The 16,088-nt window shown below is 34.4% G+C and overlaps 3 protein-coding genes across 3 annotated transcripts; 2 read left to right on the forward strand and 1 right to left on the reverse strand.

The window, feature by feature from the left end:
* Positions 1–1,839: 1,839 nt before the first annotated feature.
* LOC133319895 (leucine-rich repeat-containing G-protein coupled receptor 5-like) lies at positions 1,840–7,415 on the forward strand. The gene is made up of 3 exons (XM_061526014.1): positions 1,840–1,979; positions 2,395–2,454; positions 5,883–7,415. The coding sequence occupies exons 2-3, from the start codon at positions 2,395–2,397 to the stop codon at positions 7,413–7,415; spliced, it is 1,593 nt and encodes a 530-aa protein (XP_061381998.1). The 5' UTR covers positions 1,840–1,979.
* A 33-nt stretch (positions 7,416–7,448) lies between these two features.
* LOC133319921 (uncharacterized) lies at positions 7,449–9,662 on the forward strand. The gene has a single exon (XM_061526200.1). The coding sequence runs from the start codon at positions 7,449–7,451 to the stop codon at positions 7,887–7,889; it is 441 nt and encodes a 146-aa protein (XP_061382184.1). The 3' UTR covers positions 7,890–9,662.
* Positions 9,663–13,636: 3,974 nt separating this feature from the next.
* On the reverse strand, positions 13,637–15,757 carry LOC133319905 (translationally-controlled tumor protein homolog). Its single transcript, XM_061526048.1, has 3 exons — positions 15,602–15,757; positions 15,148–15,406; positions 13,637–14,048 (listed from the first exon to the last, which is right to left on the reverse strand). The coding sequence occupies exons 1-3, from the start codon at positions 15,627–15,629 to the stop codon at positions 13,817–13,819; spliced, it is 519 nt and encodes a 172-aa protein (XP_061382032.1). The 5' UTR covers positions 15,630–15,757; the 3' UTR covers positions 13,637–13,816.
* Positions 15,758–16,088: the final 331 nt, after the last annotated feature.

Consider the following 16,088-nt stretch of genomic DNA (forward strand, 5'->3'; position numbering starts at 1 on the left):
ACCGGAGCCTGCCTTAATTTGCGGATTTTCGGGCATCAAGTGAAACGCGAATTGCACGATAAAATAAGTAGAATGTTGATATGAGGCATGATTTCGTGATAACGACCAATCCCACCATCACCTGCTCTGTTTCTTAATAATGGCTTTTTGCAAAATAGGTAAAAGAAAATAGCAAACCTTATTCATTCATGAGGAAAATGTAATGTTCCATTCGTTGGAATTAAGATCGCGTTTTGATAAATTCAGTATCTGGCAAATATACGTTATATTAGTTAAATACATACGGACATCGTTCTTTATTTAGGAAACACGTCACTATTTTGTTTATCACATAAATCAGTTTTTGGTATCTTAAAATTACCCGTTATATTTATATACTTTATTAAAATAACTCTTTATAATGACGATGCTTCGGGGATACTTAAAACAACACGGTTTATAACTTTATATCATTAGGTATAAGTAGTCTCATAAAAAGTGATCCGGGCCCAGGCCCGAAGGCAGCTGAACTTATTTTATATGAGTGTAGTCGTCAGGGGAGTTTTTAGTGTATTAGGTTTGTCTAACCTTAAGAAAAGGTTTATTTTTATATACCTTTTTGGCTCAATGACAAAGAGATAAGGCTATTTATTTAACGTGATCAAATAATTCAATACATAGACTCAGTATTTTATGTTATTTCTTCTTGGTAAACTGCACGTTTTCTAGTAACAAATATACGAAGAAGACTAATTTACGTGTCAAAGAGAGACTTCCAAAATCTTATTTCCTCAAAATTTCAAAATCTTAGTGTATATTTTTGTTATCCTGCACTTGTTTGTTCGCCACCGCTTTGAACTTTCACGTGTTCCGCGACTTTTGTTGTACGAGGTAAAATGCAGCTTCAATTTTATCAGACAAACGGACAAAGTGTAGTGTGTGTTGACAATACCGTCGCGAACCTTCCTTCGGGCGCAATCTCTGCTTCATTCGTTGGTATCGACCCAGCAAACACCAAGAGCACTTTATCAATAATATACACCTATACCATTTTGATATAGCATTACGTCCCAAGTATTTTCAGAGGCAGAACATAAAAATATAGCTATTTTCAATTCTCTCAACGTTTGAATTGAACCGGGAGCGAGTAATATTTAAATATTGACATAATGTAAATGAATGTTTTTTTTACTCAAACGAAACAATAAAAGGACATTAGTCATTTAAATTGTCAAAACGTTGAATATTTTGGCAGCGACTCTCTTCAGGGAAAATCGAATTTTTGGACTATTTGCAAAGATCCATGGGGAAAATGACTCGACATTATGAAGCTTTAACATAATTTCAAACAGAAAATCGTTTCCCCTAATAGTGGTAGCCGTATTATATTCCATCAGTCGCCGGTAATTGTGAACGAAGTGGCAGAGTTCTGGCAAAACTAGCATCGTCATTACCAGCTTTTTGTTTCGCATTTGTAAATACCGTCTGCAGGAATACCGGAACGCTGCGACATCACAAATTACTTTTGAGGCGGAATTTCCACGTAACGGCCGCGCTCGCTCGCCGGCCCTCGGTCGCCGCGCGCCGCAAACAAACCAAACTACTAAAACTTTCCAACTCCAAGTTGTTCAACGAAATTTGACCGCGTCACTTTACAATAAACAATAGTATTCAAACGTTTCGAGAGTGATAAGCGGCTTTTTAATCTTCTTCGCTTTGTTTAACATTGAATTTATACAAATTATTATTCCGCTCTCGAGTTCTGGACAGCTTTGTTTCAAACAAATTATTGTATAAAACAAAGAGGATATTATCTGTTCAGTAATTCAAATAATGGCATGGAAGTAAAAAGCTAATGGTCGTTGGTTTGCTCAGTGGGTTATTACACGAATAGACTGGCTAATGAAATTGTTATAAACACACCGTGGAGCTACGTAATAGCCGCCTGTCTGGGAAACTCACACGTGCTCGCTGATAGACAACTATGGGAAATACTGTCTGTTCGTCGTAATTTTATTAATATTTTTACTTAATATTATACAGGAACCCATAACCAAGGAATCAACGGCCATTACAAACTAAAATACAGCCTTGGTAACAAAGTGTAATTATTAGATAACATCCCGTTTTATTAAAACATTTCCACTAACTACTGAGCTGGTTCTTAACAGTTAAAAACAAAATCTAGCAAAACTAAGCTAAGAAGAGGATTAGAAAAACTTTAATAAAATTTGAACAATTCAAAGTGAAATATCTTGTCATGTCTCCCTTAAAGCAAACTACATTGGAAGCGACTGTTCAAACATGAACGGCAATTTGTAGAAATTATCGAGTCAATGTGCAGTTAATGGTTTACTTCTATATTTACAACGATATGTTTATTTTAGAAATCTTATTTCTATTGTTTCATTGCAGATGGCGCCACAGAGGTTCGGGAGACGGATCGCTGGCTGTGTTACTTATAATGTTTATATGGTGAGTTAAAATTCTGTTAAAATACACATTATAACAATTTATATAAATGTCTTACCTGATATATTCTTTTACGTAGAAAACTTGTCTACCTAATAGTTAGTAAGGAAACGCAATACATGTACTCAACAGTCGCCTATTAATAATTCTGCATTCATATTCATAACAAATTTCTATATTAAAAATAAAATATTATACGCAAGTCAACTACATTACTGAATATTAACTGTAAATTACATTCAGAAATATATATTTTTGTAAATAATTTCTCATATTTAATATTCATGGATTACACAGAATACTTTACGAGTTTATTGTTAATGTTATATTTGGTACGAAATCTGTTTATCCCAACCAACAGAAGTGAATTTACTATCAGAATGCATACGAGCATACATACAATCGACAATTCATATGTAAAGAAATAAACACATTACCCGAATGAATCCACTAACAGAGCCTTTATCTCCTTTTTCCTTATTCTGAATGAAAGGTACTGCCTCTGTTGGTCCGTTTCTCTGTGCTCATATAGCCATACAAAAGCAATAAATCCCGCCGAAAATATTGATAACGTCCCGATCGTCTCCGCAACCTGCAGCCAGCACTCATATCAGCCGTAATTAAATCTACGTCGCCTGGCATTGTTTCTCTATTTACGTTAACAAATCATGCGGACAATTAACAGTTGCCGTTAAACTGCATCGATGCATTCAGGTACAGCATCTGCATAATGCCACTCATTTTCCGGGCGTTTGTCGCCGCTAAATCCATCGACTAACATAATCTGACCCCCGTCTTCCTGACCGCTGTGGACAAATAAATACCATTTTATGTGGCCGCTTGTTGGGCAAATATTCGCAAAGCGTACCGCCTGTAATAGCGCGTGAAACCGTGGTTGTACGCTCCGCTTGATTTTATACCGCGATACATACATACCTATAAAAATTGATTTTGTATCGATATTATATCACGAACATTAATTTAAATAAATTTTATATTCCTCAGCATTCTCAAAACAAAAAACACAAAAAAAAATTTAAGGTTTGGAATTAAGAGTGGGGATGCCTGGTTTTGAGGGAGCAGACGTGTAATAAAAAAATATTGCTTTAACTATTTTAGTCTTTTTTTTAAGTCACGTTAGTAGCAATCACTTAAGCCATTATTTTAACAGTAATGTTTTTCCTTTATCTCCATTCATAAAACTTCAAATATAGACAGACAAAGTTATTGTAGGTTTGATTTACATATTAGGAAAACATTTAACATCACATACCTATATATATTAGTGTATACAATATACAATACAATCGAGTTACAATATAAACTTTTCGGACCTCATACTCAAAAAGCTCAATATATCCACTTTATATAATAACAACAAAAACTCAAGTGGCATTTCAACCTATACACGAACTAATTTCTTTACAGTATTCGGTTGTGGGAATATATTGTACCCTACATGCGATTGTCAAAAATATTTAAACGGTATAAATCTACTCGGAGAGAATACAATAGAAGCATTCATTATACGTTTGGTTGCAAATAAATAATGTAATAGTAGAGAAAAAAATATATATTCTATTCCTCATCGAGTCTGGCTCTTCAATCTCACGCACGTGTCTTCCAGCTACCTAATGTTGATACCTAAATCTAGATATTATCCTTTACAAGTAGTGTCCGTGTACATTGGATTAACCTGTCATTTACTTATCGGATACAAAGCTTTGACAAATTATGAAACGAAGTTGTTATCAATCAGTCTCATATGAAATAAATACCTATGTATCTGTATTATAGACCAAATATCTCTCAGGCTCCTAAGCCTCGCTACTGGGATCTTTCTAGCCTTGTTCGGATCTGGTAATTTCCGAAATTTGTAATTCAGAACTCTGCCTGTTCCATGATCGCTTCTCGCATTTTTAATCAGCACACCAATGGAATTTATTTACTCTTATTATAGCTAATTTGAATAACTGACTCTTTGCGTGACGATATCTCATTTCGCGAATAGAAATGAAAACAGACGTAACATTCAATATTATATATTTTAACAATTAGAGGTTTCCCTTTGATGTATTATCATCATAATTTAAATTATTTTTTTTGCGATATTCTAGTCAAAATCTCAATGAATTATGAATTCAGTTTAAAAATCTCTTCTATTTTAATAGTACCGTTCTTAATTTCACTTACGCGGTTCCCTTTGCCGCCCTTGTACGCTTGGCTAAGTTTTTCATCCCATCCCACGCGGCCACAATTATGTGATTTGCATACCTATCACTCTCTGCGGTATTTCACGCTAGGTCATAAAGACCGATATACTTTTTTTTGCATATATTGTGCTTTTACCTATAAAACGTGATTGCTTTTCGCAGCTATGTTTTTATTGGCAATCAACATGAATTAACAGAGAACAACAAAAAAGTCACGAATTATTTATATGTTTAATATATTTTAAGTAAAGCATGTAATTTTAGTATTCGTCCCAGCTGCTAACAGTACGTTTACATCTCTATCCATTAATCTAACACTGGATATATATTACAATCCATAGGCCCGCAGTTTTTGCTAAAAAAAACATTGCAGCATTTACAAAACAAGACAAAATCCGTGCACAACGCTACGAACGCAGCCGTTTATTGGATTTTAGCGGAAATTTCACCGGGACAGTGCAAAACGAACAGCTATGTTTGAGAATGACCTGCATATCTAGTTTTGATTATGATTTGTGATCGTGAAGCTAGAATCACCAGCCGCTTCTACAGTACGATATTCGGCCTGATTGCGAGTTCCCTAAAGGATTGAATAATTGCAAGAAATTCTTTCATAAAATTACGTTATATTATAATCATCGTAGCAATGTTGTCTTGACATATGTAATTTACATAAAAAAATATATAAATATTTATATCGCGAAAACTATATTCAAATTTATTATACTATTTGGTATTTAAGCAAAAAACAATTAAATTAGTTCGCCTTGTGTAATTTAATGTTGTTGTAGCTCACAAAGGGACTGTTGATGTTGGATCTAGGATAAATCACATCGTAACAGAGTTAAAGTCTTTCGTGAAACTCGAGATGAGTCTCGTCCCCGCTCATCTCTCTTTTGCTAATTGTTGCAAACGAAACGGAACGAGGAAACGTAATAAAAGTGCTAGTCTTTGAAGCAAAGAAGCTGCCCTAGGCACTGCTACGGTGAAGCGCATCTTAATAAATTAAAACTGAGCAAAACTCTTATTTTACTTTTTAGCCCTTAACGAACTTCACTTAACATTTCATTTTGTTAAATAGGTTTCAATTTATCTTTGTGTTTCTTTATATGATTAAAAATAACTACAAAAATTTAATAAATTAAATAACTTATTTTAAGGTTAATAAAATTAATGTCTAATAAGTTCGCTTACAAGGATAATGTATTTGAATTCCAGGTCCTGATGATATGCCTCCAGCTGCTAACGTGGGGTAGCGGCGCCTCCGCTCTCGCGAACTGTCCAGGCGGCTGCATCTGTAACGACGACACACTGGTGGTGGTGTGCGAGGAGAGCAGACTAGACGTCCTTCCCATTGCCCTTAACCCATCCATACAACGGCTTATCATCCGCAACAATAAAATTAAAACTATCGACAGCTCCATGCAGTTTTACACGGAACTTCAACACTTGGACCTGTCTCAGAATCATCTCGTCAGCATACCAATGAAAAACTTTGCATATCAACGAAAGTTACAAGAACTCCATCTTAACCATAACAAAATATCTTCAGTCACAAACACGACATTCCAAGGACTCAATTCATTGACCGTTCTCAACCTGAAACGTAACTTTTTGGAAGAACTTACAAATGGTGTATTTTCTACACTGCCGAGACTAGAAGAATTGAACTTAGGACAAAATAGAATATCAAAAATAGAGCCGAGAGCATTCGCTGGATTGTCTGCTTTGAGAATTCTTTATTTGGATGACAACGAGTTGAGTTCGGTCCCAACAACATCCTTTAGTCTTCTAGGAAGTCTCGCCGAGTTACACGTTGGCCTTAACGCTTTTTCTTTTTTACCTGATGATGCTTTCGCGGGTCTCAATAGGCTGGCAGTATTGGACCTTAATGGAGCTGGACTCTTTAATATAAGCGACTTTGCATTTAGGGGTCTCCCAGGTTTAAGAAGCCTAAACCTTTTTGGGAACCGATTGAGTGTGGTTCCTACGCAACAGCTTTCTAGCTTGACGAGACTCGAAGAGTTATATATAGGCCAAAACGACTTTATCGTTTTAGAAAGTCACTCATTTAAAGGACTTAAAAATCTTAAACTTATAGACATAACGGGAGCGACTCAACTTAAACGAATAGAAAAAGGCGCTTTCGAAGATAATATCAACTTGGAATCTATTGTATTAACAAATAATAAAGAATTGTCCACCATAGAAGATTGTACTCTTCTAGGCTTGCCTAAATTACGACATGTATCATTGAGAGATAATGCCATAAAAGTGCTCAGTGAGAGCGTATTTGTAGGAAAAGAATTGAAACAACTCGATTTAACAGACAATCCAATCATTTGCAACTGCAAAATTCTATGGTTACAGCAATTATTAAATGAGAAGAGCAATTTTTCTCAAGTGCAATGTGCCAGTCCAGAAAATTTAAAAGACAAATATTTAAAAACATTGACCGCCGAGGACTTGGAATGTGTTTTATACGATAGTCGACGGCAAACAATTATATGTATTGTAGGATTCGCGTGTCTCGCTGTTGTTGCAACACTATTACTAATATTATACAGATATCGGAAGAGCATGCAGGAGAAACTCAAGGATTATAAGTGGAATAAGGGTCGTAAGAATTTAGAATACCACAAACCCATTTCCACGGAGGAAGACTGCATCGTTCGGGGCATCCACCCATCCCAGTACCCGGCGCCGCCGCACGCGCCCGGCCTCAGGCCTATCCCGGTGACGGAACTGTAGCTAGAGCTTTACGCCTCCCCGAGCGTTTTCTTCATGTCAGGCGGCCAGGGCTCCGCGCGGCGGCCGCAGCGCTCGGGAGGCGGCGGCACTATGCCCGCCAACGGTTTCACGTACATCGGAGGCGATGGACGCCACCATCAACCACAAACCCTCAACAACGGTGCACCAGCGCACCACCTCAACAACGGCTCATTGCGTTCCTTGCCAGACAAAAAGAACCGCAATGGCGTCGTCTGTCACCCTGAAAACTTCCAACGTAATCTCGACACCCGATATTCGAGGAAACAGGAGAATGGTTACATACGTAACTCGGAAACCATAATAGGTTTTCCTCGGGACCGGGAGAGGGAGCACGACTACGAGCGGGATGTCCCCGACTACAGCGAGCCGGAGTACTCCATCATCCCTGAGAGCTACGGCCGACCGGAGGACTTCCCTCGCTCGTGCAGCCGCTCCAACACCTTCAACTGTTGAGGGCGGGGAGCTGCAACTCTTCAACTGTTTGTGATCTTGTAATTCTAGCAATAAATCTTCATTCCATTATTTTTCCTATGGATGGACTTTGTGATGGACGTAGTGTGCTCTAGAGACGTTGGTGTGGGGGTCCGGTGTACGTTCGACCAGTGAGGACTATCCTATATCGCATTCGATTTAAGAGAGTACCTTATATGTAAATTACTATAGTTAAGTAGTTATGGATCTATTTTTCAATGAAATGAAAAGTGGGGAGTTTGAAAGTGAGACTTTCATATTATGTAAGGTTGTATCGTGTCATCGTACCGTCATCATTAACTAGCGATCACTGTTCGAAGTCATTGTAAACGGCGACATGCTTCAGAGAGCGGTTGTATTTATTATTAGTTTGTATTGTTTTATCTTACAACGAAACGGCCTTTCATAATTCGATGATGCGAACGACTGTAATTCGTACAATGTACAGACTAGTCGAGATAAGTTATCAAGCGGGAGGCTACGAAGATCACTCCCCGGTTGTGTCACGAGATTGTATTTCATAGAGTGAATGATTTGCAATTTCATCCACCGGCGACGTGGAGTGGACATTTGATTTTGTACAAAAAAAAAACCATTCCATAAGAAATCTTTTAATGTCTTATTTTATATATAAGTAAATTAGTTAAGTGTGCGTTTAATAAGACACCAATATATAAAGTATATTTAGTGTTTAATGAGTGTAAATATATTTATATTATATTGAGATATTTATAAAATTTAATACGATCTTGCTCTTATAAAAATTATCAAAAAAAAAAAAATTTTTTCCAACTTCCCTGTTCTGTATGATTTAATCATTTTTTCTATAAACCGATATCCTAACACATCATATTTTATTATATCTCTAGAATGTTAATATTATGTACACTAAATTCGTATAATGTAGGTACAGTAATGAAGCACGTTTTCATATATCAAACTATCAAACTCTCATACTCTACTCCGACCGGTCTGTTTTCGTTGTCACGTCATGTCATATCGTAATGTTAGTTTTCTATGTCACATTATTCAATATTTTTCACAAACGTCTTGGTCGGGCATCTCGCCTTCCAGGGATGCATTAAACAACCTTCTCTATATATGTCATAGTGTACAGCTCTACAGTCTACACGCCAGTGAACATAATCGCGTTCTCGACTATACATCTCGAGTCCTTTATATTTTTACGAAATTCTTATAATATTTTAAATATTGATATCATTATTCGATATTTAAATATAGTCATTATAATTATCTCATCTCTATAAAACGCCTGTTCTGTAGTAAACACTTAAGGACACATTGTAAAATCCCTATTTATATGTATTATTATTTAATATGCTTTTTTAAAAAATGCAACACCAAAGAGGGGCTTGTCGAGAAAACATTTAAAAAAAGTTACGAGAATACGGAAAAGGTCTGAAAATTTTAATATTTTTTTTATTATAAATAATCATGGTTACTTATTAATGATCAAAATAAACTCTGTGTTTCGGCCCCTCGTTGGTTTTTTGACTAGCATTTCTCCGGCCTTTTATTTTCGTTTGTAAATATGAATGGAGAATTTGAAGACTAAAGCAATATAGGCATGTGTTAGTGCCTAGTGAATGCCTAAAAAGTATACAAAAAAAAATTATTAATACATATGAGAAATTGTGATTAGGATATTCACATTGTAATAGATCATCGGTCACTTCTATACTTTATTGTAGTTATTACCTACATACAAACTCGATAAATAAAACATACCTCGATTATCGATTTCTTATTTTACAACCTTCCCATTCCCGCGATTCCCTCTTACCACGTTCAATTTTGTGATTCAAAAAACTGTTTGTAAAACAACACCGACAATTATTAATTATTAGTTATCGTAATTGAATAAAATTAATGAATAATACAGAAGATAACAAGTCTACAATTTCCTTTAAACTATTTTAGGATTTTTTATTTTTAGGATTTTTGCTTCTTCTAAGACCTAAACCCTATCAGAGCTATTGAAGTGTATTTCTAAATTAATATGTTTAGAGTACTTGATAAATATAGAAACAAGTACTCTGCTAATTCACCTTATAGAGGCACAAATAGCACAATGTGACGTTTCCCTGGCCCACCAGCGGGGTGCCCGTCATAGAAGCATATAATACCCTATAAAACCGTTAAACTTACATTATTAAATTCCATTTTTTTTATTTGATAACAGTGCCATCTATTAAAGGTTAGAGACATTATATAGCGGTCAATGAGAGCGCCACCTTATGCCATTGTAGTTATGTGGAACCGCAATACAAGCAGTGCGAGTCGCTACTTATTCACGTCAAACTGCGTTTCATAAGCGGAAAATGTTTGTAATAAATGGTTATATTAAATATATGCATGTTCTAAAAGGCTTTAAAAAGCACTACCTTTGACACCGGATTCGTTTTAGAAGTCTTGAAAGTTATAGAGTTGAGTGATCGGTGTACGATTTAAAGCTTTCCTTCCGCTATTCTGTTTTGCTAACTTTTGTGACCTCGTGTAAATGAATTGTAATAATGTATTTATTTCGCGTGTTAAAATTAATGAAATACGATCGTACGTTCTCCTTGCGGCTTGACCTAGCAATATAGAGTTGGTTCTAGAAAAATATCAGCAAAATACGATTTACAGATATATTCTAGTATGCTTGATAAAAGTTGTGAAAAAAAGTCTATATTTTAATTTTTAACTTGAAAAAGAAAATCCTTTTCACTTACAACGAACAGTCATAGCTAAAAATTGTTATTTTACTATCAAAATTGGATTCAACTGTCACTATCCATCGTTCTTCAGTAATAAAAGAATGTACGTAAATTTAGTGCTTCCCTTCCCATTGCCTCTTATAGCTATAAAACTAAACCCAATACATTTTTAATCGTAGCTTCAATTAAACGGAGATTTTACCTTAAAATAAAACTTACCCATTATTTTTTCATCAATATCCGGAATCCATCTTGAGTCAAGCAAGCATCTTTCTGCCTTTTGCCAGCAAATATCGTCTACCTCTCTGTGTGGGTGGCGCCACTTTCTTCACGGTATCAATTATATTAAACACCGAGCTCGCGAATATTCTTCACCATAAGGCTCATGATGCACCAGCTAGGTCTTACCTGGATTCCGGATATTGATGACAAAATAATATGCAAGTTTTATTTTATGGTAAAACTATTATTTGATTCGTATCAATATCCGGAATCCATCTTGATGTTTGTTATCTCCCGGTGTCTTCCGAAATTGTTGACGCCTGAATATCTAGAGTAATAATTACTTAAATACCAATTTTATTTATCAATTTTAGTTCAATAATCATTATTAATTGATTAAGATACTTGTGTATTGATAATTCGATGTTTTAAAATTAATTAATTGCATTGAAATAATGCGATAAAGGAACAGATGCATTTACAATATGTCAATTATAATCTATTAACTCCACTGGCAGTGATTCTAAAAGGCGTCTAGTATTTGATATAAAGGTAAGTTTCGACGAAATTAAAGTTAGCCACGGCTGATCTTACTCAACCTGGAGACGCTTCCATACCAACATCTTTTAAGTGACTTGACCCATCCACCAATCATTGTGCTAGACGCTGGTTTCACAACTCTTCGTGTGATAAAGAGATGATCTAAATCTCTGCGACGTGGACGGTCTGAACTAAGAGCCAATAATCTTTTGACAGAAAATATAGCATTAAAGTTATGAATGGCATGTGATTTCAATCTCTATAGAGATTGCCAAAGGTTAGCATTGTCACATTTAGAACCAAAGACTGGCCAAAAGATCAGGTCACCTTCTTCATGTAATAACCTTTGATAATAAACGTGAGATCATGAACACGACCCGATGAAGTACAAGAAGTTCTGCGGCACTTCTTGAAACATCGCACAGACTAGTTTGATTAGGATTGTGTGTATGACGTATTGTATTTTTAGATTAAGTTTAGACTCACCGTTTAATGTTTTGAATAATTTATTTACCGTTCCTATTTCATGAATATAATTTTGAATATCCACTATTAAAAAAATATTCTCAACTTGGGGGTATTTTATAAATAACATCACGATGCAACTCCTCCGGAACTTATCTTCCCTCCGGAACTTGTCTTCAGAGCGATTCCCTTCGTAATTTAATGAAGTCCGCTCTTCTACCACAGACTATTTGCAATATATCATCCGTAATTCTGCTATAGCTAGGATCTTTTGAAAATAAAAATTAGATTTTATCAAACAATGGATTTGGAGTAAGTGATTCTGTCGATTCACTAGCCCAATTCACAAGAGGCTGCAACGCTTTATGTACCTAATTCTGTTGTTTGATTACGTAAAGCGTTTGTTAATACAGCAAAGGTTCGTTCTAATACATAGGAATAGGGATCAACTTTCAACATTGCTGCTTCAAATCATTTTAATTCATAATTGACATAATTCTATTCTACAAATCCGTGGGCAGCTAAATATTTCTTTTCTGCGTCGAAAAATTTAGTAGTAATAATAATAATCGAATAACGTACCAATCATCGTAACTGAATCTTTGTAACTCAATTAATTTTTGCAGGTATTTGTCATTTGATTTAATAAAAACCAGATCTTTGACTTTCGTACAAATTTCAGATAATATAGTTACCCGATTTGATGATTCGTCATTTGGTCGCTTTAAATATACCTAATCGTTTGAAAGTGATATATTACTATCTAGGTTTGAATTTGTATTTACTTGCTTTTCTTTACAAGATTTGTTAAGAAGGCAACTTGTCGAGATAAGAATTCAAAATGAGCATAACTTACAGTATTTCATTCTGTCCTCGTTTTTCTGAGCTCGAATAACAACTTCTCGAAGAAACGCTGTCACTATTGCTTGAACTTATTGACGATGGGCGCATTCTTTTCCGAGAATTTAAATTTTCTTCAATACCCTCAGATTCCATTGTGTAAACAGAGAGAGGTTTCACTTAAAAACTTTAATAAAATAACACTATCGTTGAATAATCTCACATTTAACTATTTGTCGACTTGTAAAAGGCGCGAAAAACGACACTATAATGAAAAATTTTCGCGAGCTCAGTGTTTTATATAATTGATACCGTGAAGAAAGTAGCGCCACCTACACAGAGAGGTAGACGATATTTGATGGCAAAAGGCAGAAAGATGGTTGCTTGACTCAAGAAGTATTCAAAATGGATTCCGGATATTGATACGAAACAAAAAATAATTAATTACAAATAACTTGGACGAACTAGTTCTTAAAACAATTGTAAATATTGTTTTAAAAAGGTGTGCATTTTTCTCAACTTTTTAATTATTAATTAATATTTGTCTTAGAACTGTATGAATTACATCTCAGTTTTATTATTTCCTGATATATTATTTATATTGAGAAGTTACTATAACAGATTTCTTAATGTGTATTTACTAGAATGTAGTTACATTTTTTTATAGTGTAAACAGCGCCATCTGTTGAAAATCTTAAGCTTTGTGTAGTGCAAGATAAAATCTTTATAGTTCCATACTTTGTAACTTCGTACTCATAATGAAATCAACACATTTAAAGAAGCCACAATCTGCGTGATGAAAATAAAATATTCTACAACCTAATTTTACTAAGATAATTAATGAACTAGAAAGAAAAATTGCTATAAAATTGCAAACGGTTTTTTGACTAAAACAAAGGTATAATAAAATACGAAACATTAAGAAAAATAAAAGACATTAAGTTCAGTTGTTCATTAAATTATTTATTTTAATAATATGCAACATTTATTCTTTACAAAAGTTCAGCCTTTGATGGGGAGTAGCCGAAGCCGGTTTGGTTAACTGCTGAGCGGACATGATTGGTGTAAATAAATAAAAAAAGTAATTAGGCTCTGGACTTGTCAAAAGTATCACTTATGGAATTAGAACTTCTCCTCCTCGAGGCCGTGCTTGAAGAACATCATGATGGGGGTGGAGACGCCATCAATGTCACGGTATTCCAGCATGGCGACCATGCCGTCACAATCCATAGACTCCCCCGTGAAAAACTGTAGATCCTTAAACCTACTGAGAATGTCTTTCATAACTTTGTTCATATTAGTCTTAAAAACATCTACTTGGTCAGGGGATTTTTCTTCTAATTTTGCCACTAATCTGAAATAGAGACACAAACACTAATTTTAGTCATAACATTCAGATTGTACAGAAAGTATGCATGCTAAGAAGTGAGAATTTCAATTGAAGTATTGTAAAATTATTTTCTTGACTCGGCAGTAATAATATCAGCTCCCTTTCATGAACAAACATTATATGAATGAATATCCTTTCATAAAAGCTTTTTGTTCTAGCATCAATAGCTCCTTAGCCCGATATATTTATCAAGCTCTGGTATTAGATGATGCTATCTGGTCATATTAAACACAAATTGCTTAAAGTTTTAGTCTAGATTATTAATGAAAACAAAGAAAATTAATAAGTTGACTTAGCACAAAATTTTCCCATTATTTTAGGGGCTTACTTTACTGTTATAAAATCTATTAACCATGCTTTATATGAAGACAACACAGAAAAAAGTACTCTCAAAGGTTACATTACAAACACTGTGTTACAACATCACCTAGACTTATTTTAATGCAATTATACAAGTAATCTCTAAAGACGAGATAGCATATTGAATAATGAAAGATATTATAGATTTTCTTAAAGTAACCAAATTATAATTCTACTAGAATACGTCATAACCCAATATTCAAGCAGTTAAGTAGTAAAATTGTCTTAATTTACTTGCAGATGTTGTATAAGACATGTCCAAACAAATTTCTAAACTAAATCATAAATTATATGGAATGTTTAACAATGTGGAATGCCACACACACAGTAGATATGCTACTCTACCATTTTACTTTAAGAAAAGAAAACCAACCCATGACATTAGAATGATGGAAAATGTTGTAATGACAGACATTGATAAGGTCAATGTCATCTAATAGATAAGAAATTGGTAAACAATTAAAAGCATGTGCTTATTCATATGGCAGAATAACTTTAGTTAAGATCCAGAAAAGGAATAATAATCTATTATGTGTATTATTAATAGACATCTTAATTAACTAGATCGATATTGAACAAATAACTGGCCAAGGCACTAGTAACAATATGTTCCACGAAATACCTTTCTGTTGAATCATCGTAAAGCAAAAATTGTTATGCACTAAACAAGCAAAATTGCCACGCCATAAAACACTTCACTCACTTTTTCATGTAGTCTTTAAGGTACAGGGTGTAAGACTTTTTGTCACCAAAGGCATAAGTCTCCACAAGCCTGTGGTTCAGGACAATGTCTACACCGCTAACGACCGCCGAGTCTGTGCCCTCGTCGGCTTCTTCAGCTGAAGGATTGAAACCATCAAGTTTGATATCGCCCTCTGTTCTTGACTCCAGTTTACCGGTGACTTCGTAAATTACTTCATCAACCAGCTTGATTCTGTATGTGTCCGAGAACATCTCGTCACCTGAAAAAATATAAATAGATAATTAATTAACATATTCACTAAAATATATTCCAGATGTCGATGTGGCAAAAACATTAAAGAAAATATAAAGAAACTAAGACATTCCACAAACGTCAAATTCACATCAATGGTGTATGATAATTATGAGAAATATGTTTATAAATAAACTAATACTAATATAATAAACATAATTACCAGTAATAATATCCTTATAGATCCTCATTTTGTAGGATTACGGGCGATTAAAAATAATAAAAACCGAAACTACGGCTCCCAGCCCCAGGAACTCAACCGGAAAGGCCGTAAAAAGAAAGAAAGGAAATAGTGTTGCCATTATAATAAGCTCAACATTTTTATTGTTATTTGTGTTGCATTTATAACAAATAAAATTTCTAAGTAAACATTATGCCTATATGTATTAAAAATAAATATTATACAAAAAATACAGTTTCAATACTGTAATGTTTGTTACGCAGTTCTTTTATTTTTCTTCAAAAGAATAACATTTTTACCTACATAACTTTAATTAACTTTAACTTTAATTTTGAAATATATATCTCTTTTATTAACAGGATCATAATAACCAGATATAGTTATTTTATGATTCAATTTTGAATATATTATTGTAGGCTGTAATTATTCTTATAAATAAAATTATTTTCAATTGTCAAATGCCAATGTT

This window comes from Danaus plexippus, chromosome 2 (assembly GCF_018135715.1).
Source record: "Danaus plexippus chromosome 2, MEX_DaPlex, whole genome shotgun sequence".
In the NCBI taxonomy this organism is placed as follows: Eukaryota; Metazoa; Arthropoda; class Insecta; order Lepidoptera; family Nymphalidae; genus Danaus; species Danaus plexippus.